The 18597-nt window shown below is 44.2% G+C and overlaps 2 protein-coding genes across 3 annotated transcripts in view; one reads left to right on the forward strand and one right to left on the reverse strand.

Moving 5' to 3' along the window:
• The first annotated feature begins 6947 nt into the window (after positions 1–6947).
• On the forward strand, positions 6948–9548 carry LOC119659129 (uncharacterized protein K02A2.6-like). The gene has a single exon (XM_038067054.1). It carries the CDS (start codon positions 6948–6950, stop codon positions 9546–9548), a length of 2601 nt encoding a protein of 866 aa, XP_037922982.1.
• Positions 9549–10921: 1373 nt separating this feature from the next.
• LOC119660381 (F-box/LRR-repeat protein 7) overlaps positions 10922–18597 on the reverse strand; it is a 64909-nt gene continuing 57233 nt past the window's right edge. For both annotated transcript variants that reach the window (XM_038068904.1, XM_038068903.1), the window contains 4 exons: positions 13566–14231; positions 12773–13501; positions 12536–12715; positions 10922–12471 (listed from right to left, as the gene is read on the reverse strand). In XM_038068904.1, coding sequence (XP_037924832.1) covers positions 11936–12471; positions 12536–12715; positions 12773–13501; positions 13566–14217 — 2097 coding nt within the window. In that variant the 5' untranslated portion in view covers positions 14218–14231 and the 3' untranslated portion in view covers positions 10922–11935. The remainder of the gene's footprint in view (positions 12472–12535; positions 12716–12772; positions 13502–13565; positions 14232–18597) is intronic.

An 18597-nucleotide genomic window follows, 5' to 3' on the forward strand; every position in this document is an offset into this window, starting at 1 on the left:
GGATGATTTGCCATGAACATACTGCACGTGTTCCTTATAGCTGAGCTTCCCGTCTATCATCACTCCCAAGTATTTGATGGCAGGCTTAGAAGTGAAGTGATATGATTCCCAATTTGAATAGGGGCATCATTTCTTTTACGGCGCTTGGTGATAAGGACCGCTTCCGTTTTTTCCTCCGCAAGTGTCAGACCAGAACTCTCAAGCCAACCCTTAACAGCACTGATCGCTTCGCATGAGTACAACCCAGCATCTTTGAGACCCTTTGTGACTACAACCAGTGCTATATCGTCGGTGTAACTCACTACAGTGGCTTCTGGAAGGGGAAGATTAAGTACATTGTTGTACATGATATTCCAGAGGGTCCAGCACGGAGCCCTGTGGGACACCCGCAAAGACAACGTACTCTTGGGGTCCGTCATCAGTGTCATATCAAAGCCTCCGTTCTTGTAAATAGCTGTTGACAATAGCTGCAAGACAGGCAGGAATACCAATCTCCGCCAGATATTCTTGTAATAGGTTCCAATTGGTCGAATCGAATGCATTTCTCATATCCATGGTCACCACCACGCAATATTTGCTAGTACTACCCTTTCCGTGGATTGCATCTTCGGCCAAGCTAGTAACCATTTTGATAGCATCAATGGTTGATCTGGCTTTACGGAACCCATACTGTCGATCTGAGAGACCCCCCTGGCTCTCAACAACCGGGAGTAATCTTTTGTAGATTACTCGCTCTTGCATTTTCCCAACAGTGTCCAAAAGACAAATAGGTCTGTCGGAGGTTGCTTCACTGAGAGGTTCACTAGCCTTAGGAAGTAGTACTAACTTCTGTCGCTTCCATGATGCCGGAAATATCCCCTCGGACATGCACGCTTCGGACAACTCAGCGAATATGTCTGGTCTAGATTTCACGGCAAGCTTAGGGGCCCTATTCTGGGTGACTGACGGTATTGCCGTCACATTCAAAGGTCGCTGGAAGTTGTTGTCTTGCTGGAGGACAATTTTTAGCAAGAGTGAAGGGCACTTGATCTGCGGAGATGAACGTTTTCTGAATCGCCGCATCACGATTCTATAGGCGCTTCCCTATGGGTTTATATCCGCTTCCGAACAGAACTCCTTAAAGCATTTTCCCTCTTGCTCCATTGGATGGGGAACTTAAGGGTTTTGCGGGCTTCCTTATAGGCGCGCTTTTTTGCCCTTGATCGATTCTGCCTCTGAGCCGCTCTTCTGGCAAGGCACATGTGGCTGAAGAGTGCAAATTTTTTTCTCTACGCACAGAGTGTTAAACTCCCACAACAGCACGCTGTCGGACTACCAACTTGTTTAGTTGGTCATCAGAGAACTAGCCTGGAACCGTTTGACACATTACTTTGGACTAGCCCTCCCGCACTCCCGGCTTTGGGAGCTTTCAAGTCAGGGAATTCCTTTCACCAACAGGAGGGGAGGGGAGGAAGGGAATTGTCCCCCCTTACCGTCCGATCCCTCCGCCGGGCGAGTTCAATATTTTTCGCAATACGATTCCAGCTGCTCTTCAGTATCACTCTGACAATGTTGTCTGGAGAGAGCTCCCCTGTGTCTGCATAAAACTGCTGGCGAAGGCCGTCCCACCTCTCGGAAGAGAAAAAGGTGTGTTCAGCATCGTCCGCTACCCCATTGCAGAACACACAATCAGGAGATCGCGCCTTCCCAATTATGTGCAGGTAAGACTGAAAACCTCCATGCCCACTTAGAAGTTGCGTAAGGTAGTGAAACCCATAGTGTTTTACGTAGGCACCTGTCGTGAGACCTAATCCTACGGTCCTCTTAAGACACGGATTGATTTTGTGACCACAATCAGAGCCCCGCTGAGACAAGCAACAACGGTACCAGTCTATACCAAGTGGATGGCTTAGCATTCATACTGGTGGATGCAAGAATTACCTAAATCTCTACCGAACTATGGAGTATGGCACCCGTGTTGATACGCAACAGTATGAAGTATGTGAGTCCAGGGGCTTTCCCGGTTCCCATGGTACCAGTATACCCCTGGTAAGGTTTCGTGACCAATTTGCCACTTTAGATGAGTCCTCGTGCGGACTCGGGTCTGATCGCCCTGATTAGGTCTTTGGAGCATTCGCCTACTGAATCACGGCCGGCAAACCAAAGTGATTACAGCATCTCCCGGTGCCACCACTATGGAGGTTCTCCTCGACCACTTGGTTTTGGTTTGGCCGATAGGGTTGCCGCCCCATCTTCCTCGCCGCCACCTCTGAGCACTGTAAGGTAGTAATAAATCTCACGGTGCGTTCGGTTCAACCACTAAATTGTCGATGAGCCGCGCAGTCTATCTGCCCCTTGCCTCGTTTTGCCAAGAAAGTTGCCACTCGGTAAGGGTGCGTTGACGTTCTTCACGGGCAACTACCTCTCCTAAGACTTGCGGTTTGGTCCAGAGCAGAGGCAACTCATCAGACGCTGCCTCACCTCTGTCCTGGGAGCAGCGTGATCGAAGTGGTTACAAGGTGGTATTTACTCTCTTTTATTAATCCAAAAACACATCATGTGTATGAATTATAACGAACAAAAATCCGCCTTGTAAATTTTTTTTTAGGCCTAAGCCGGTCAAGACTAAAATAACATTTTGAATAGGAATTGAACCATAGAGCACAAAAGACTACGTTGCTCCCATAAGGAGACATCTCCTTAGGGGCCCCAAGATTCGCCATTAGCCGACTTAAAGCCGCGACCGCTGCTGCCTTGATTTGCTCGAAGAAGCTCATCTTCGAGTCGAGCATTAAACCAAGGTATTTAACAACTGGTTTTGACTCTACAGTCAACTTTCCGACCGATATGGGACGCAGGGTCGGTATTCTCTTTCTGGTCAAGATGACTATTTCGGTTTTTTCCAGTGCAAGGCTGAAACCGTGAGCAGTCATCCATCCGCTTACCCGTAGCACCAATATGCCAATCTGCTTTGCGCCAGTTTAACAGTGTGTCCGGCAACAAATGCCCTAACGTCAGGTGCGACTCTTCGAGTATATCGAGTCACAGCAGACTATCGTAGGAAGCGTTCCAGAGGTCTGGCCCTAGGGTGGATCTTTCTGCTACTCCTGACATCATTTCCATTTTTCCAGGTCTTCTAGCGTCTCATAGTGCAGGGAACGGTCTTTCAGATAATCCCTCAATATCTACAAGAGATGCTTGGCATGTGCAATGAGTTTTCTAAAGTGACTAGTATATCTGTTCATTTTACGGAATTGAAGGCATTTCTGACATCAAGCGTTATGAGGAGAACTATCCGTCGAGATCGGCGGCTGTGTGCCTCGGCTCGATGAACCGCATCTACCACCTTCATAATAGCATCCACTGTGGATCTCCCTGTTCTGAACCCGAACTGCCTTGGGGATAAGTCCCCGGCAGCACGGATCGCTTCAGCGAGTTTACTTCTGATGAGCTTCCGGAGCACTTTTCCGGCCGTGTCAAGCATACACAGCTGTCGGTATACAGACGGGAGCTCCGAGTCTCCTTTACCCTTAGTGATCAATGCGAGTCTGACCACTTTCCATTGGCAAAGAAAAATGCCCTTCTTCAAGCAAGCGTTGAACGCCTCAAGCAGCAATTCAATTTATATACACGTTGGCGGAACACCAGTTTGTACACTTCCACCGGGATGCCACCAGGGCTTGACGCCTTCTTGTTTTTCTTCGAGCTTTCTTATTGTGAAAAGCGGGCAATTCTCGACGCTTTCCGCGTTATTTCCATTAATCCGTACAGGGTTTCTGGGGAACCATGCCCGCACAATGCGGTCTATTTGGTCGGAAATTAGTATGGAGGGCCTCCGCAGAGCCCCGATTTTCCGGGTGACAAACTTATAGCCAAGTCACCTCGTTAACAAGGTTCTGGCAGCGCAAGCTTTGCTTTTATTTATAGCGCTGCATAGTCTCCTTTTTGCTGATCTACACTGTGCCTTTATGGCACATGTCTCCTCGTTGGCGTGCAAATGTTGTGCCAAACGGCCGAGGTTATGATACTCCCTCCATAGGTCGGCAATTTCTGCCGCCCACCAGTGCATAGAAGACTTGTTGCGCCTGGGAACCCTCCGAGGCATGGAAGCCTCACACGCCGTCGTTATCAGGTTCATCACTGAATTTACAACGGTGTCAGCTGCGACACTATCACCCCCAGGAGCACCCTCCAACGGGGCCTTGCCTGCTCTAGGACCTTCGATGAACTTCCCGATGTTCACCCTCGCGACATTCGACAGGCAGGGAGAGCGTCGCGTTGGCGTTCGCCAGCAAGTAGCGTCAACCAATTCGAACGCGATGTATTGGTGATCACTTGCCGAGAAGTTTTCTAGGACTCGCCATCCGTTCACGGATGATGCTAGAGATTCCGACGCAAAAGCGATGTCAGGAATGCTTCCTTCACAGCCTGGGCCCCGAAACGTTGGCGTGGATCTGGTGTTTGAAACTATGAGCCATTTCCATCTGGAGTCTGATTGAGGCATGCCCCATTCAAGAGCCCTGGCATTAAAATCATCGCCTACCAGGATTCGTTCCTCCGGGCTCGAAACGGCGTCTTCCAGAGCATCAAGCCAGCGCCGAAAGTCCGGCATCAGGTAAACGCTAAAAAACATTATCCCGAAACACCGGCTCCAGACAAACCCGTTCCCCCGGCCTTCGGCAAGAACATGAAGTCGAAAGTCGTTCCGAACCCAGATGGCAGCAGTGCCCGATAAGTCGAGATGCCATGAGGACGGGTTCTTGCTTCGGTGTTGCTCGCTAATCAGCACTAGATTAGCATTTACTCCGCAGCGAACTATGCTAGCAACTGGTGAGCGGTTGCACTCCGGTGGATGTTAATTTGTAATATCCGGATTATGCCGTTCGCACCCTAGCCCTCTCCAATTCCGCCTTGAAGATTGGGTATCGTCCCGAGCCGGCAATGTGTGCGACGCTCTCACCAGACGCGCCACGATCCCTGCAGAGAACGCAACTCTCTCTTTCATTGCAGGTCTTCGCTTGATGATCCACTTGGCCACATTTCCGGCATGCTGTCTTTCTGTCCGGTCCCTTGCAAGCTGCTGACGTGTGCTCATAGTCCAGACATCTGTAGTAGTAAGTAAGTTCCCTAATTCCTAATTCCTTAGGATTAGGTCTAGCACTGATGAAGGAGACAAATACAGTATAAGGAACAATACCTAGTTTTTTTCTTAATTTATTTCGTTTTAGTTTTTTAATCATTTATATATCAAAATCAATTACCTCACGTATATGTGAATGAAGCCTCATTCAGATAGATATATTTGCACATTGAAGAAACGGTATTCAGTATATGCACTTTATATGTATATATGTATATTTTTATGTACGAAGTAAATAGAAAATAGGTTTATGATCAATTTACATACATACATACATACATGTACACAGAATACAGTATTCGGTAATAGACAGTGTTTGTCTGCTTAGCGTGAGCATAATATCTGCATCTGTAATATGTACGTAATTCTTGTAGTTTGAAAAAAAAAAATGAAGGAATATTTTGGGTTTTTAGCCATATACGATTGGAAAACTGTGCGTAGAGAGTTTTTCACATAAGATGAACACAAAACTTTTATATCCAAAGCGCCAGCTTCCGGTATTCCGCCTTGTTTTCATTTTGAGTTGGTCATGGAGTCAGCGTTGGCAGTGGGAGTAGAAAAAATGGATTTTTTTATTTATTTAAGCCCGCACGTTCTCGAAAGAGGTTTTCCAAATATTTCTCCAGCAAAATGGAATAATGGTATTTTACTAAACAGTCATATGCTGTAACAGTGTGAACTAACCATTAAATGTAATACATAGTGTGAATTAACAATTAAGTTTACTACAACTGTACTTAATATACATTCAACTGTCAAATAAAGACGATTCCACAACATACTGGCGACGAGGATGGTCGTGTTTTTCGTTTTTCCGAGCGCGAGTTAAATATGGACGCCACACAGTTTGCCGAATTTTTACGTGTGCAGGCGGAGCAACAAACCGCCATCCTAAAAATTCTTGAAAATTTCGCTACCGTGACGGTTGGTAGAGAAAACATCTCTACAGAGGTAAAAAAACAAAACATCCTAAAAAACTTTAAATGTGAGAAATATGATGGCGTTACAACGGCTAGTGTTTTCGTAGATTATTTTGAAGCCCAGTGCCACATGTGGGGAATCGCGGATGATATAAGTTCGAAAAGAGAATTATTCGTATCATGTCTAAAGCCGGAAACCTATCGTGAACTAAAAATTGCATTTGCGGACGCAAAGAAAAAATTTGAAAACCTGACTTACACGGAAATCGCGGAAAAATTCGTGAAGCTTTTTGAACGAAAAACCACGCGCTTCAAAGCTCTAACGAACTTTTGGAATTGTGTGAGGAAAAAAGATGAGTCATTCGAATCTTACGCGAACAGGCTAAAAGACATAAGTCGCGATTGTGGCTACGACGGCGACATGCTAGAACGTCAATTACGTGATCGGTTTGCAACGGGTCTCAACCATCCCCGACTTGAAGTGGAATTGAAACAAAGGTGGCCAGAGCTAAAAACATTCGATGATATTGAAGGCATAGAAAGCGTCGTTCGCGGAAGTTTTCAAAGTAGCACTATCAAGGGAGTTGGCGGAAAAAGACATTGTAGAAAGTGAATGCGCGGAAGTGAAAAAGATAGTAAAACGTCGTGCGAAAATCGGTAAGCGGATCCGAATTTTGTCGGAAGAACAATGTTTAAGATGTGGTGCGCGTGAAAGACATTCAAAAGACAACTGCAAGGCGGCGAATCACAATTGTGAAGCGTGTGGCAAACGTGGACATTACGGGTCGTGCTGTATAAGAAAAGGCAGAGCTAAATTGATCGCGAGAGACAAAAAGAAACAACAGCGTATTTACAACGTAAAAAATAGTGATACATCTATTTCGAGTTGTGAGCAAGTTTTTAAAGTAATGAGTGCCATTGCTAAGAAAAGAAACGTTGACGTTAAGATAAACGGTGTCACGTGTACGATGGACTGGGATCCGGGCGCGTCAGTTTCCATTATAAGTATAGATTTTTGGAAACAGATCGGATCACCAACGCTTAAAGGGAAGCCAAAACTACGGGCTTATGGCAATTTCGATTTACCTTGCCAAGGGGAAGCTACAGTGACAGTGACGCTGAACAAGCGAACGCGATCTTTGAAAGTAGTCGTGGTGGACAACGCGAATCCAATGTTATTTGGCTTAGAGTGGAATGAAGCCTTCAATTTGCCACTGCCCGAACCAGTGTACAACGTAGATCGTGTCAACAACCACGTGCAGCCGACAACGAAACCACTGCATCAGAAGTTAAATGACATATTGGAAGAGAACAAGCAGCTATTCGAAGAAGGACTGGAAAAAATAAATAACTACCAAGTTAAAATTCACGTAAAGGAAACAGCAACACCAATACATATTCCAGCCAGGCCAGTCCGATTCGGAATTCAAAAAAACGTGGAATTCGAACTTGAAAGGTTACAGCAGCTTGGAATAATCTCACCTGTTGACCCCAAAGAAACACCGATCGAATGGGCAACACCCACTGTCAACGTGGTTAAACGGAACGGAAATATACGTATTTGTGGTGATTTTCGTGTTACACTGAATCCAGCACTAGTAACAATACGACATCCAGTACCAACATTCGAAAACATCCGTCAGCAGCTTGCCAAGGGTGAGAAGTACACGAAATTAGATCTACGCGATGCCTATCTACAATTCGAGATTAGTCCAGAGTCAAGAAAATACCTAATCATATCCACACACAAAGGGTATTTTCAGTATAACCGTATGACTCCTGGTATATCGAGTGCACCCGGAACATTTCAAAATTATATGGAAAATCTACTTGCTGGCATACCCAACGTTGCAATCTATTTCGACGACATAGGCATTACAGGTCCAGATGAAGATAGCCATCTAAGATCATTAAGAGAAGTTTTTAAACGTCTGCGTGAAGCTGGTTTTCGTATCGAAAAGAACAAATGTAGCTTTTTTCAAGACAGTATCGACTATTTGGGCCATCAATTCAACCGAAAAGGGATCTATCCAGTGGAAGACAAGCTGATAGCAATAAAAAATGCTGCAATACCCAGTAACAAGAAGGAGTTACGATCCTTTCTGGGATTGGTCAATTTTTACGAGAAATTCATACCCAACTTACATGGAGCATGTTCCGAACTAGACGCATTAACTGGTACAAAGTCGCAATGGCGATGGTCAATAAAGGAACAGAAACAATTTGATAATGTTAAACATATGATAGCTAGCGCCCGTCATCTAACTCCTTACGATCTCACAAAACCGCTTTATTTGGCAACAGACGCATCCGATGTAGGCCTTGGTGCTGTTCTATATCATCAGGACGAGGCTAACAACGAGTTACCTATCGCCTACGCGTCACGAAAATTGAACGAAGCAGAACAAAAATACGCTACCATTGACAAGGAGGCATTAGCAATTTTTTTCGCCGTGAAGAAATTTGATCCATATTTACGTGGAACAAAGTTTACATTAATTACGGATCACAAGCCGCTTCAACACCTGTTGGGAGACAAACGAAATTTGCAAAAAATCGTAAACAACCGTCTGACGAGATGGGCACTAATGTCAGGTGCATACAATTACGATATACAGTATCGTCAAGGCAAATACAATATTCTAGCTGATTGCTTATCACGCTTACCAAACGCACATGAAGCAATTTCGGAGGAAGCGCAGAAGATTCATAAAATTTATGCGGTAATTCAAATATGGAAGCTTGATGATATTGTACTAACAGAACAGGAACTTAGGAAGCAGACGAAACATAACCTAATATTACGACGAGTAATTGAGTTAATTGAGCGTCACTGGCCAGACACGAAGTGTATCAACAACGAGCTGAAACCATACTACGACAAACGGGAGGAACTATCATACGAAAACGGTATTTTGATGTGGCAAGGACGAATTATCGTGCCCGATAATCTTCAAGAAGTAACATTGAGGCATCTTCATAGAGGGCATCCAGGCATTGGCTCTATGCGTGCGTCAGTGAGGTACTATGTATGGTGGCCGAACATCGACAAGGACGTGGAACATACAGTGAAATCATGCATGTGGATTGTGCTTGTTGATGCTTTATCAAAGTGGGTAGAAGCAGATGTACTTTATGCTGCCACCACAAGAACTTTGTGCGAATTCCTAGAGGAGAAGTTTATAACATTTGGTTATCCGGAAATTATCGTGTCGGATAATGGTAGTCAATTTACGTCAGAAGAGTTTCGAAATTATTGTCAAAGTCATGGAATAAAACATGTAACGTCTTCACCGTACCATCCGAAAACCAACGGACTAGCCGAACGATTCGTACGAACATTCAAGGGGCGCATGAAAGCCAGTGAATATGATGGTTTATCACAACGTCAGCGCTTGCGCACATTTCTATTTACATATCGAAACACACCACACTCCTTTACAGGGAAGGCACCATCTGAATTTTTGCTAGGTCGACGCCTGAGTTACATATCCAACCCAACCCAATAACGACATAAACACATTAGAGTCCCAACCTAATAATGTAATTAATGAAACAAATTCATTAGAGTCGCCTCTTGACTCAAACGTAAATAAAATCTACCCAACAATATCTTTATGTAATGAGTTTAAACCAAATTCCTTTTATAAGATCGAATAAAGAAATATGATGAAACGATCTTATAAACACATTAAAAATCCATTAGAAAAATCAGAATAAGAATTAAACAAACACTCAAAATCAATTAAGCTTTTAATCCTTTGTTTAGGAGAAGTAGAGATAGAAATTTAAGTTAAGAATTGATTCATTCGTATTTCTGCTTCCAAATAGAAAAGAGCTAAAATAAAATTTAAGAGCAGATATAATTTTTAAAAATCAATAAAAAATAAAATAAAACAAGAAATTTGTTTCACATTTTATAACTCCTGCGAACTTTATTTGACAATCTAAAGCCTAATGTACGGCGAGAGATGCATTTTAAACATGTAAAACAAAATCTTCAAGCAGAGCAGTCTAACAGAGAGTTCTAACCAGCACAACCAGTATTCGTAAAGACAGACATCGAGAAAATGTGGGAACCAGCCAACATAGTCGAAAGAACAAATCGATATTCCTACCGTGTTCGAACAAAGGACGGTGTAGAAAGAAGACGACATGCAGATCATATCCGAGAACGGAGGGTAATACCACCATCAATCGACTTCCGGGATGTCTCAGATTTTAGGCGAAACAGTTTCCATTACCAATCTGCAAGCTCGACAGCAAATGATGAACAGGAACATCAGCAGTCTATGCAGCCCGGTATACCGTCGCATGAAAACGGAAACATGAGTGAACAAGGACAACACACCGAAGCACAACAAATTGAACATCCAGTACGGCGAAGCCAACGGCTAAGAAATCGACCCAAGAGACTAGTCGAAGAGATGTAAAATTACTGAAGGAAGGAGAAATGTAACAGTGTGAACTAACCATTAAATGTAATACATAGTGTGAATTAACAATTAAGTTTACTACAACTGTATTTAATATACATTCAACTGTCAAATAAAGACGATTCCACAACATATGCTTGATCTGGATGGAGTCAGAGGCTTTCAAATCACCATGTAGCGTATCAAGTGAACGCTGTTTCGGCCGACCATTTCTTCTTCTTCCTGTTTGGGGAGGATTATAACCGTCGGATGAGATTAAACTTTTTGAGATGATTAGTAGATTGAATGTGGAAATTTTATTAAAACTCTCTATATAATTCCTTAAAAACTCTTTAATTTTTGAAATATTTACAATAAGAAGTTTGTATGTTAAATAAATAAATGAAACTATAAAACAAAGTTGGAATAGAAAAAGACGGAATAAGAGACTTTTTTCCTTCTATAAACGTACCCCTTTCGTTAGGAATACTTAAAGTTTGATCTAAGATTTTTGAAAGGAAACGCTTTTAACTTTCCTGGAAGAAAAGATATCGCTTCAAAACTTAAAAAATAAATCTCGTCGCCAGCAATACATCTTATGATACAACTTTCTTTCTTTTAATTTTGCTATGCATTTTACCTCTAATAGTAGCACTATCGACCAACTATTTAACTTACTTTATACACAGAATTATAAGTACAAAGAAATTCTTTTCATTAAAAGACTGACGGGGGCAGTGCCTGCATCAATTTGGATAGTCGATATACATACGTAGTTCCATATTCAAGTTGCTCATGTGAAAGGGGCTTTACAAGTTTTTTGCCTACACTTTGACAGTTGACACAGCGATTATTTAATGACATTTGCAAGCTGGCCTAGCATTTCAAACATAAAGTTGTACAAATTGGCAGTGTGTCAAAAATGTTGAAATTACTTGTCAAAATTCGTCTTGACTTAATGTTTTTGGCTTAAAGGCTTTGTGAACAAGCATATATTGTCGAATGTATTATAAAAACATGTCTCTCTGTATGCAATGGAATCCACTATCTCCCATTTTCCAACGAGTTGGGCGCCTTATAGCTACGTAGCGTAGAACAGTGGAGGAGCAGTGGAACCTTCTTTTGAGGGCAGCTGAAGCACCTCGTCAGAAACGGACAACGTTGGGAAGTTGGTGTAGTTGCTTTATAGCTACCCCATATGTTTATAAATATGCTGTTGATGAATAAGTCAGCGGTCTGGATAAAGCTTCCTTTGTGTCTTGTGTGCAACTTATTTCATTCGTCTTAATGAGGTTTTACTCGTTCTTCGGAAGTTAAAAGGTCTTATAGTTTTTGTTGGAAGACTTCATGTTTCAAATATCGACATCGAGGAGGCTGCTGTATATATACCCTTGGAATGTATCAACGGATTTTCATTTCCTATACAGTAAAATGTGGCTCATAATCTAGGAACATTTTACTTTTTGAACTTTGCCAAATACTCAGCAAAAACCAGGATTCGTATGTTCAATAATACATCTTTTGCAGTATTTTTTCACAGCCCGGTACCCTTCTAATGATATCTGACAATCTTGTATATTTAGCTGTTGTAACCCCCTACAATAGTATGCTATACATTGCACTCCCCTATCTGTAATCATATCACAATTTCGTAAACTTAACTTCTTGAGATTTGGACAACTTTCAGCTAGCGCTCGCAGTCCTGCATCGCTAACATCACATTTTCCAATATCTAGGGCTCGGAGGCGAGGACAAGATCGGGCAAGAACCGTTATAGAATCATCGCTGACTGCTTCACAACCTCGGGCATTTAAGTATCTTAATTTATAGCATCGTCTTGCAATAACTTTCAAGCCTGCATCAGAAACTCGATCACACTTGGCTACGGATAGATAACGTAGGGCTGCTCCTAGTTTGGCCAGCTCGTACAGGCCGAAGTCGGTTATGTTGATACAATCCGAGACACTGAGCTCTTTCAGAGCTATGCAGAAGCTAGGAACGAATTTAAGACCAGCATCTAGGGAAAATAAAATACGTAAGAAATAGATATGGTTGATCAACTTACAACTGTGGAAAAGTACCTGTAATTTGAACACATCTTCTGAGGTATAGGAAGACCAGTTGAGGGCAGTTTCGCACGATTACTTTGAGTCCGGCATCATCGATCGCCGAACAATCAGTCAAATCCAAATACTGAAGTAACAGTCGCCTAGGTGGCTCTAAGTTTGGGTTGATGCTTATATTAGTTATTTGAAGGCATCCTGAAAAGTCAAAAATCCCCATCAATGTTTGCTGGAAGCGGCTTCGGCGGCACTTACCTGTAACATCCAAGTGTTGAAGATTTGTACATTTAGTGAGGACATCACAGAGTGCCTGATTCGATACATTAATACTGGACTGTATTTGCAAATGAGTAAGTTCTGGACAACGCCGTGCCAGTAGTTGCAACCCCTTATCCGAAATTCGGCATCCATTGCTAAGCAGGACACGTTCAATGTCAGGACATGCACCATTTCTCGATTGGCCACATAATCGCCTGAATATATTTTTCAGCGCCTTATCGCCACTAATTTGTTCCCCTGAAAGACTTATAATTTTCCAAAGGCTTGACCGCCACGCTATGGTCTCGAATCGTCTGCACACCCTCGCTATATTACACAATTCAGAACTATCCAACCAATTGAATATCTTCATGACATGTTCATCAGTAAGTCGATCAAAGACAGGCCCAGAACGACAAGGACCTTTTTTGGTCCACGGCCCTGAAGATTGTTGATGACTTGTAGGGGACGGAGAGACTAATGTTGCATAACCTTGGTCAAGACTTGGTGAAAATCGACCTAAATTCGAAAGGCCTTCCGTGAAACATTGGACTTTGGACAGTTGGAAACGTTTGTCCATGACTACCGCACTTGGGTTGCTGAAGTTACTTCGCGACTTATTGACAAATGCTGGTGATCCTCGGGCTCGGTCGATGAGGTATCTGTCCGACCCGCTGGTCTCACTGGGGCTAGAGGGCCTTTGAAGCAGATGTACTGCCACGTTTTCTACAAAAAATATGAATAGACCATTATCCCCTGAATCTATTAAACCATTTTTTATTCAACTTACCATGCATCCTTTCACTCCGATTATATTCACATAAATCATTTAAACTTTCCTCAAGAAAGTATCTTTCATTTTTGTACTGATTCGTTTCAGAACCCAGAGGAAGTCCCCGGATGGCACCTTGAATATATAATGAATCCATTTTTTCCTCAAGAAAATATTGATCATTATGGTTGACAACGACAATGTTTGAGTGATTCTCAGCGTTACTACCCGTACTATTTGGTAAGGGATCACTCAGAAGATAGGCACTGGGGGCATGTTCAGATCTATACTGCAGTAAACTATCAATGGGGGTGTAATTTCTGGGCGGTGGAGGTCGATATTTAGGCGTAGGTTCAATGTTTCGACGTAACTCGTAGGACTGATCCATGGAACTTGATGAACTCCGTGAGAGATGATATACTTCCGCTGATTGGTTATGATCGGAACCATGTTCTGAGGGTTTTTGGCGTGACGTAGCTGGTGGGTAGATTATATCGTTGTTATTTATACTCAGGATTGGTGATTTTCGTGACATCTGATATGCTTGAGGATTTAGTGGGCTAGTGCTAAGAGGATGATGGTATGATTGGGCTTCGAGTGATGGTGAGTTTCGTCCAAGCGACGCCAAGGGACACTCGAGTGGTGGCCCCCGGCGTGTTTGATGTGTCATTTTAACACTGCAGTCTGAAAGTAAATGGGGATATGATTAACAAAATGAATGTTTTGTGTCGAAAATTCCTAGTATTTTAAGAAGGTTCAAAAACGACCTAGATCTAAAAAGACAGACCCAAAGAAGGAAGTAGCGGAAGTTTGTGTTCCAAAGAAAAGAGTGAGAAAAGTCCCTGAAAGTTCACCAGCGAAGCTAGGAGCCTGGAGCCGCGGCGTCAGCTATTCTAGCGCAGTTAAGGGTAATGGACGTACAATTCTTCCTAGGGTGTATCGACAGTAAGATCAAGAGCAGATTAAGATCCTCATTGTTGACCATGTTATTTACATAGCATGCTGGTTCCAAGTCCAGGTAATTTAGGAGAGTCTCACGCAACTTATTTTATGTTATCCTCAGTAAAATAAAAATAAAATGCTGAGATCAGGGAAAGAGATAAATAAAGTATGTTGGAGTTATTTCACTATCCTACTTGATTTCTCTTGGTGACAGGTTCCGCGACAGGCTGATCAACAAAATGCATCCAATGTCGTTAAAAACAAAATGATTGTGTTGAGTTTTAAAGTTTAGAAAGATGGTAGGTCATCTAGGGCGGCTAGAGACCCCAGTCGATAGGGCAGGACGGGCCCCGGTACTGTCAACAAATGGGGAAGGGTCCTTGATGCATGGATGTCGTCGGAACGTAAATAATTAAAAAGAAATCCGTGCCTGCACGCTAAATATTGGCACCCTAACTGGAAAGACCGAGGAACTCGCATTGATATCTGCGCTCTGCAAGAAACCCGATGGTCTGGTACCAAAAGCTGTGACATAGAACATGAGCACGGTAAAAATAGCTAAAAGCTTCTCTATTTTGGTAACCCGCACAATGCGGTATTGCCATCACTGAGGGTTTCCGTGATGCCATTAAAGAAGTGGAACGATTTGATGACCGACTGATGGAGCTGATCATTATATCAGCTGATCGCACTATTTAATTCTTCACCGTGTACGCACCATAGGCAGGTTGATCTGATGCCGAGAAAGATGCTTCCTGGTAACTTCTCGATGCAAAGACCTGCTCATGAGTATACCGTTATTGCAGGTGACCTTAATGGTCATGTGGGTGAAAAGGCAGACGGCAACAGGTGCCATGGGGGAAAAGGGTTTGGAACGCGCAATGACGAGCGTACACCCATCACCTTGCACTTGGTCCATCAAACGATTGTCTCATTTTCCTATATTTTGTAGTGAGAACAGTAAAATGCAAATCGACTATGTTCTCATAAGGCACCAACATTTTATCACCGTCACTGATTGTAAAGCCGTCCCTTATGAGACAATCAACCATCAACATCGACCCTTGATTGCCGTCTTGCAAATCAAGCCATCGATAAAACAGCGTGAGGAACGCATTGACCCGCCGCCCATTCTGGTGACGATTTGAGAAGAAAAAGGCGGATGTAAACCCGCGGAGTAGTGCCTATAGAATCGTGATGGGATCGATCGTTCAAAAAATTTCAAGGGGTTATTCCTCTAGCAAGGGAGGAGCACCGAAAACTTCCAGCGATTTCTTAATTTCATTAGTCCCCAGAGAGGAGCTAGTGAAGATTTGCGGTAGAATAGGTAGCAGTAAAGCTCCGGGCGTGGACGCAGTATCGAGTAAGGCCCTTAAGCTTGCTGTAAAATCCATACTGGACGTGTTTGCCGAGTTATTCGAAGGGTCTATGTTCGAGGGGATATGTGGTGCGCCATGGTATCTGCAGAAGTTGGTTCTGCTGCTTAAGGCTGATATACCTCCTCCTACAGACCTATATGTCTTCTGGATACTGTGGGGAGGGTACTGGAGCGAGTTATGTATAATCGAGTGCTACCGGTTGCCACTAGTTAAAGAGGCATTTGAGATCGACAATATGGGTTCCGTGGAGCCAACCAGATCAACCATTAATGTTACTGGTTTGGCAGGAGATATAATTCATGGAAAGCGTAGTACCAGTAAATATTGCGTTCGATTCGGCCAATTGGAGCCTAATGAGGAAATGCCTAGCAAAGGTAGGTATTCCCACCTATTTTTGGCGCAGCAGATAAATGGGCATAGCGATCATAGCATAGCGATCAGCGAAATAGGCTCATCAGGAAATCCGTGGCAGTGGTAAAGCGTATGCGGTTGGCAATGTTCCTCCTGCACGTTAGCAAAGGCGTCAAAAACGGGCTGATGGAACTGGAGGAACTATTGGACCGCATGTCCTTCTACAGGCGAACGTGGAAAGTAGAAACAGCCCCACTTCCCGCTGAGAACGCTGCTTGCGCCAAACGGACTTCAGATAGCCTACTGCAAAGTGAACTGAGGAAAAAGCGGAAAGAGGACAACGTGCTAGAAGGAAACTTTATCAAAGTACAGACTCGTCTGCCCAAAGACAAGGAGGCTGCAAACCAAAAACAGGTAGTAGAAGAGACGAGGAAATGAAGCAGGACTAGACCGTCGGCTCTGTTCATTTAGCCGACGGAAGGTAAAATATTTCCAGCAGTCCTTAGTGAAATCCGCTACAGGATAAAACCTGAAAAAGGGTTATTGGGGGAGAATGCTCTTGTATCTAGCCTCTGGAAATCCCAGATCTTGATTGCCGCACAGAAAAGGTAAAGGTGAAGGAGGCTGTAAAGCGTGAATGTCCAGAGGTAACCAATGCCCGGGCAGGTATCACCTCTGTAAATGCTCGAGGACAAAAGTTTGCTGCTCGTAAGCAGCGGGAGAATTAAATTTGGATGGGTAGTATGCATGGATCGTCCCCTCCAAGAGGTGTCTGGACTATGGACACACGTCAGCAGTTTCCAAGGGACTGGACAGTAGGACAGCATGCCGGAGATGCGACCAGGTAGGTCAACAAGCGAAGACCTGCAATGAAAGTGAAAGTTGGGTTCTCTGCAGGGATCTTAGTGCGTTGGGTGAGAGCGTCACACACACTGTGGGTTCGGGATGGTGTCCAACCTTTAGGGTGGAAATGGAAAGGGCTAGGGCGCGAATGGCAAGATCTGCACTTTACGAATTAACATGCACCGAAGTGCAACCGCTCACTAGTTGCTAGCGCAGTTTGTTGCGGAGGTAAACGCTGATCTAGTGCTAATCAGCTAGCAATACCGAAACAGGGACACCGCTTCATGGCATCTCGACTTATCGGGTACCGCTGCCATCTGGGTTCGGAACGACGTTCGACTTCGTGTTCTTGCCAAATGCGGAGGGAATGGGTTTGTATGTATTCGGTGTTCAGGGATAACTTTTTTTAGCGTTTACCTTACGCCGAATGAGACAATGCCGGACTTTTGGCGCCGACTTGATGCCCTGGAGTACCCACACACTCAATATGGGGTTGGCATTGCCATCTCAGAGGGTTGCCGTGATGCCATTAAAGAAGTCGAACGATTTGATGATCGGCTGATGAAGCTCATTGCTCATTGCACGCTGAGCTCATTGCTCAAGCTGATTGCACAGCTGATTCACTTCTTCACCGCGTACGCACCACAGACAGGTCGACCTTATGCCGAGAAAGATGCCTTCAGGCAACTTCTCGATGAAAAGACTTGTCACGTGCCTGCTGACGACTATATTATTATTGCCGGCGACCTTAACGGTCATATGGGTGAAAAGGCAGACGGTAACAGGTGCCATGGGGGAAAGGGGTTCGGAGCGCGCAATGAGGGTGGCGAGCGTAAAATCGATTTTGGGGACACCCATGACCTTGTACTTATGAATACATGGTTCATCAAACGATTGTCCTCCACGTGGTGGCACCGGAAAAAGCTGTATCGCATTGGCTTGCCGGCCGTGATGCAGTAGGCGAATGCTCCAAGGCTTAATTAGGGCGATCAGACCCGAGTCTGCACGGGGACTCATATGAAGTGGCTTCGGCCACGATACCTTACCAGGGGTATACTGGTACCATGGGAACCGAGATAGCCCCTGGGCTCATATACTTCGGGAGAATTCCTGTCGTATATGAGTACAGCTCGGTTGTTTGCGGTTGGCCCCCTAGTGGGAGCTTCATGGGGGGCTATGGTGATGCTCAAGTGAGAAGAGGCCTTCGGGCCTCGGCGTGGTGTTGCGTTTCAACACGGGTGCCGTACTCCTTAGTTCGGTAAAGATTTAGGCAGGCCTTGCATCCACCAGTATGAATACTAAGCCATGCACTTGGTATAGACTGGTACCGTTGTTGCTTGTCACAGTGGGGCTCTGATTGTGGTCACAAAATCAATCCGTGTCTTAAGAAGACCGTGGGATTAAGTCTCCACGACAGGTACCTGCGTTAAACACCCAAGGACTTAACTGTCAGCACAACTGGTGCTCAGAGGTGGCGGTGAGGGAGACGGGGCGGCAACCCTGTTTGCTGAACCAAAACCAAGTGGCCGAGGAGA

This window comes from Hermetia illucens, chromosome 6 (assembly GCF_905115235.1).
Source record: "Hermetia illucens chromosome 6, iHerIll2.2.curated.20191125, whole genome shotgun sequence".
Classification (NCBI taxonomy): Eukaryota; Metazoa; Arthropoda; class Insecta; order Diptera; family Stratiomyidae; genus Hermetia; species Hermetia illucens.

Coding starts and splice junctions, on each gene's coding strand:
- LOC119659129 (XM_038067054.1), top strand. CDS start 6,948: ATGAGTGCCATTGCTAAGAAAAGAAACGTTGACGTTAAGATAAACGGT.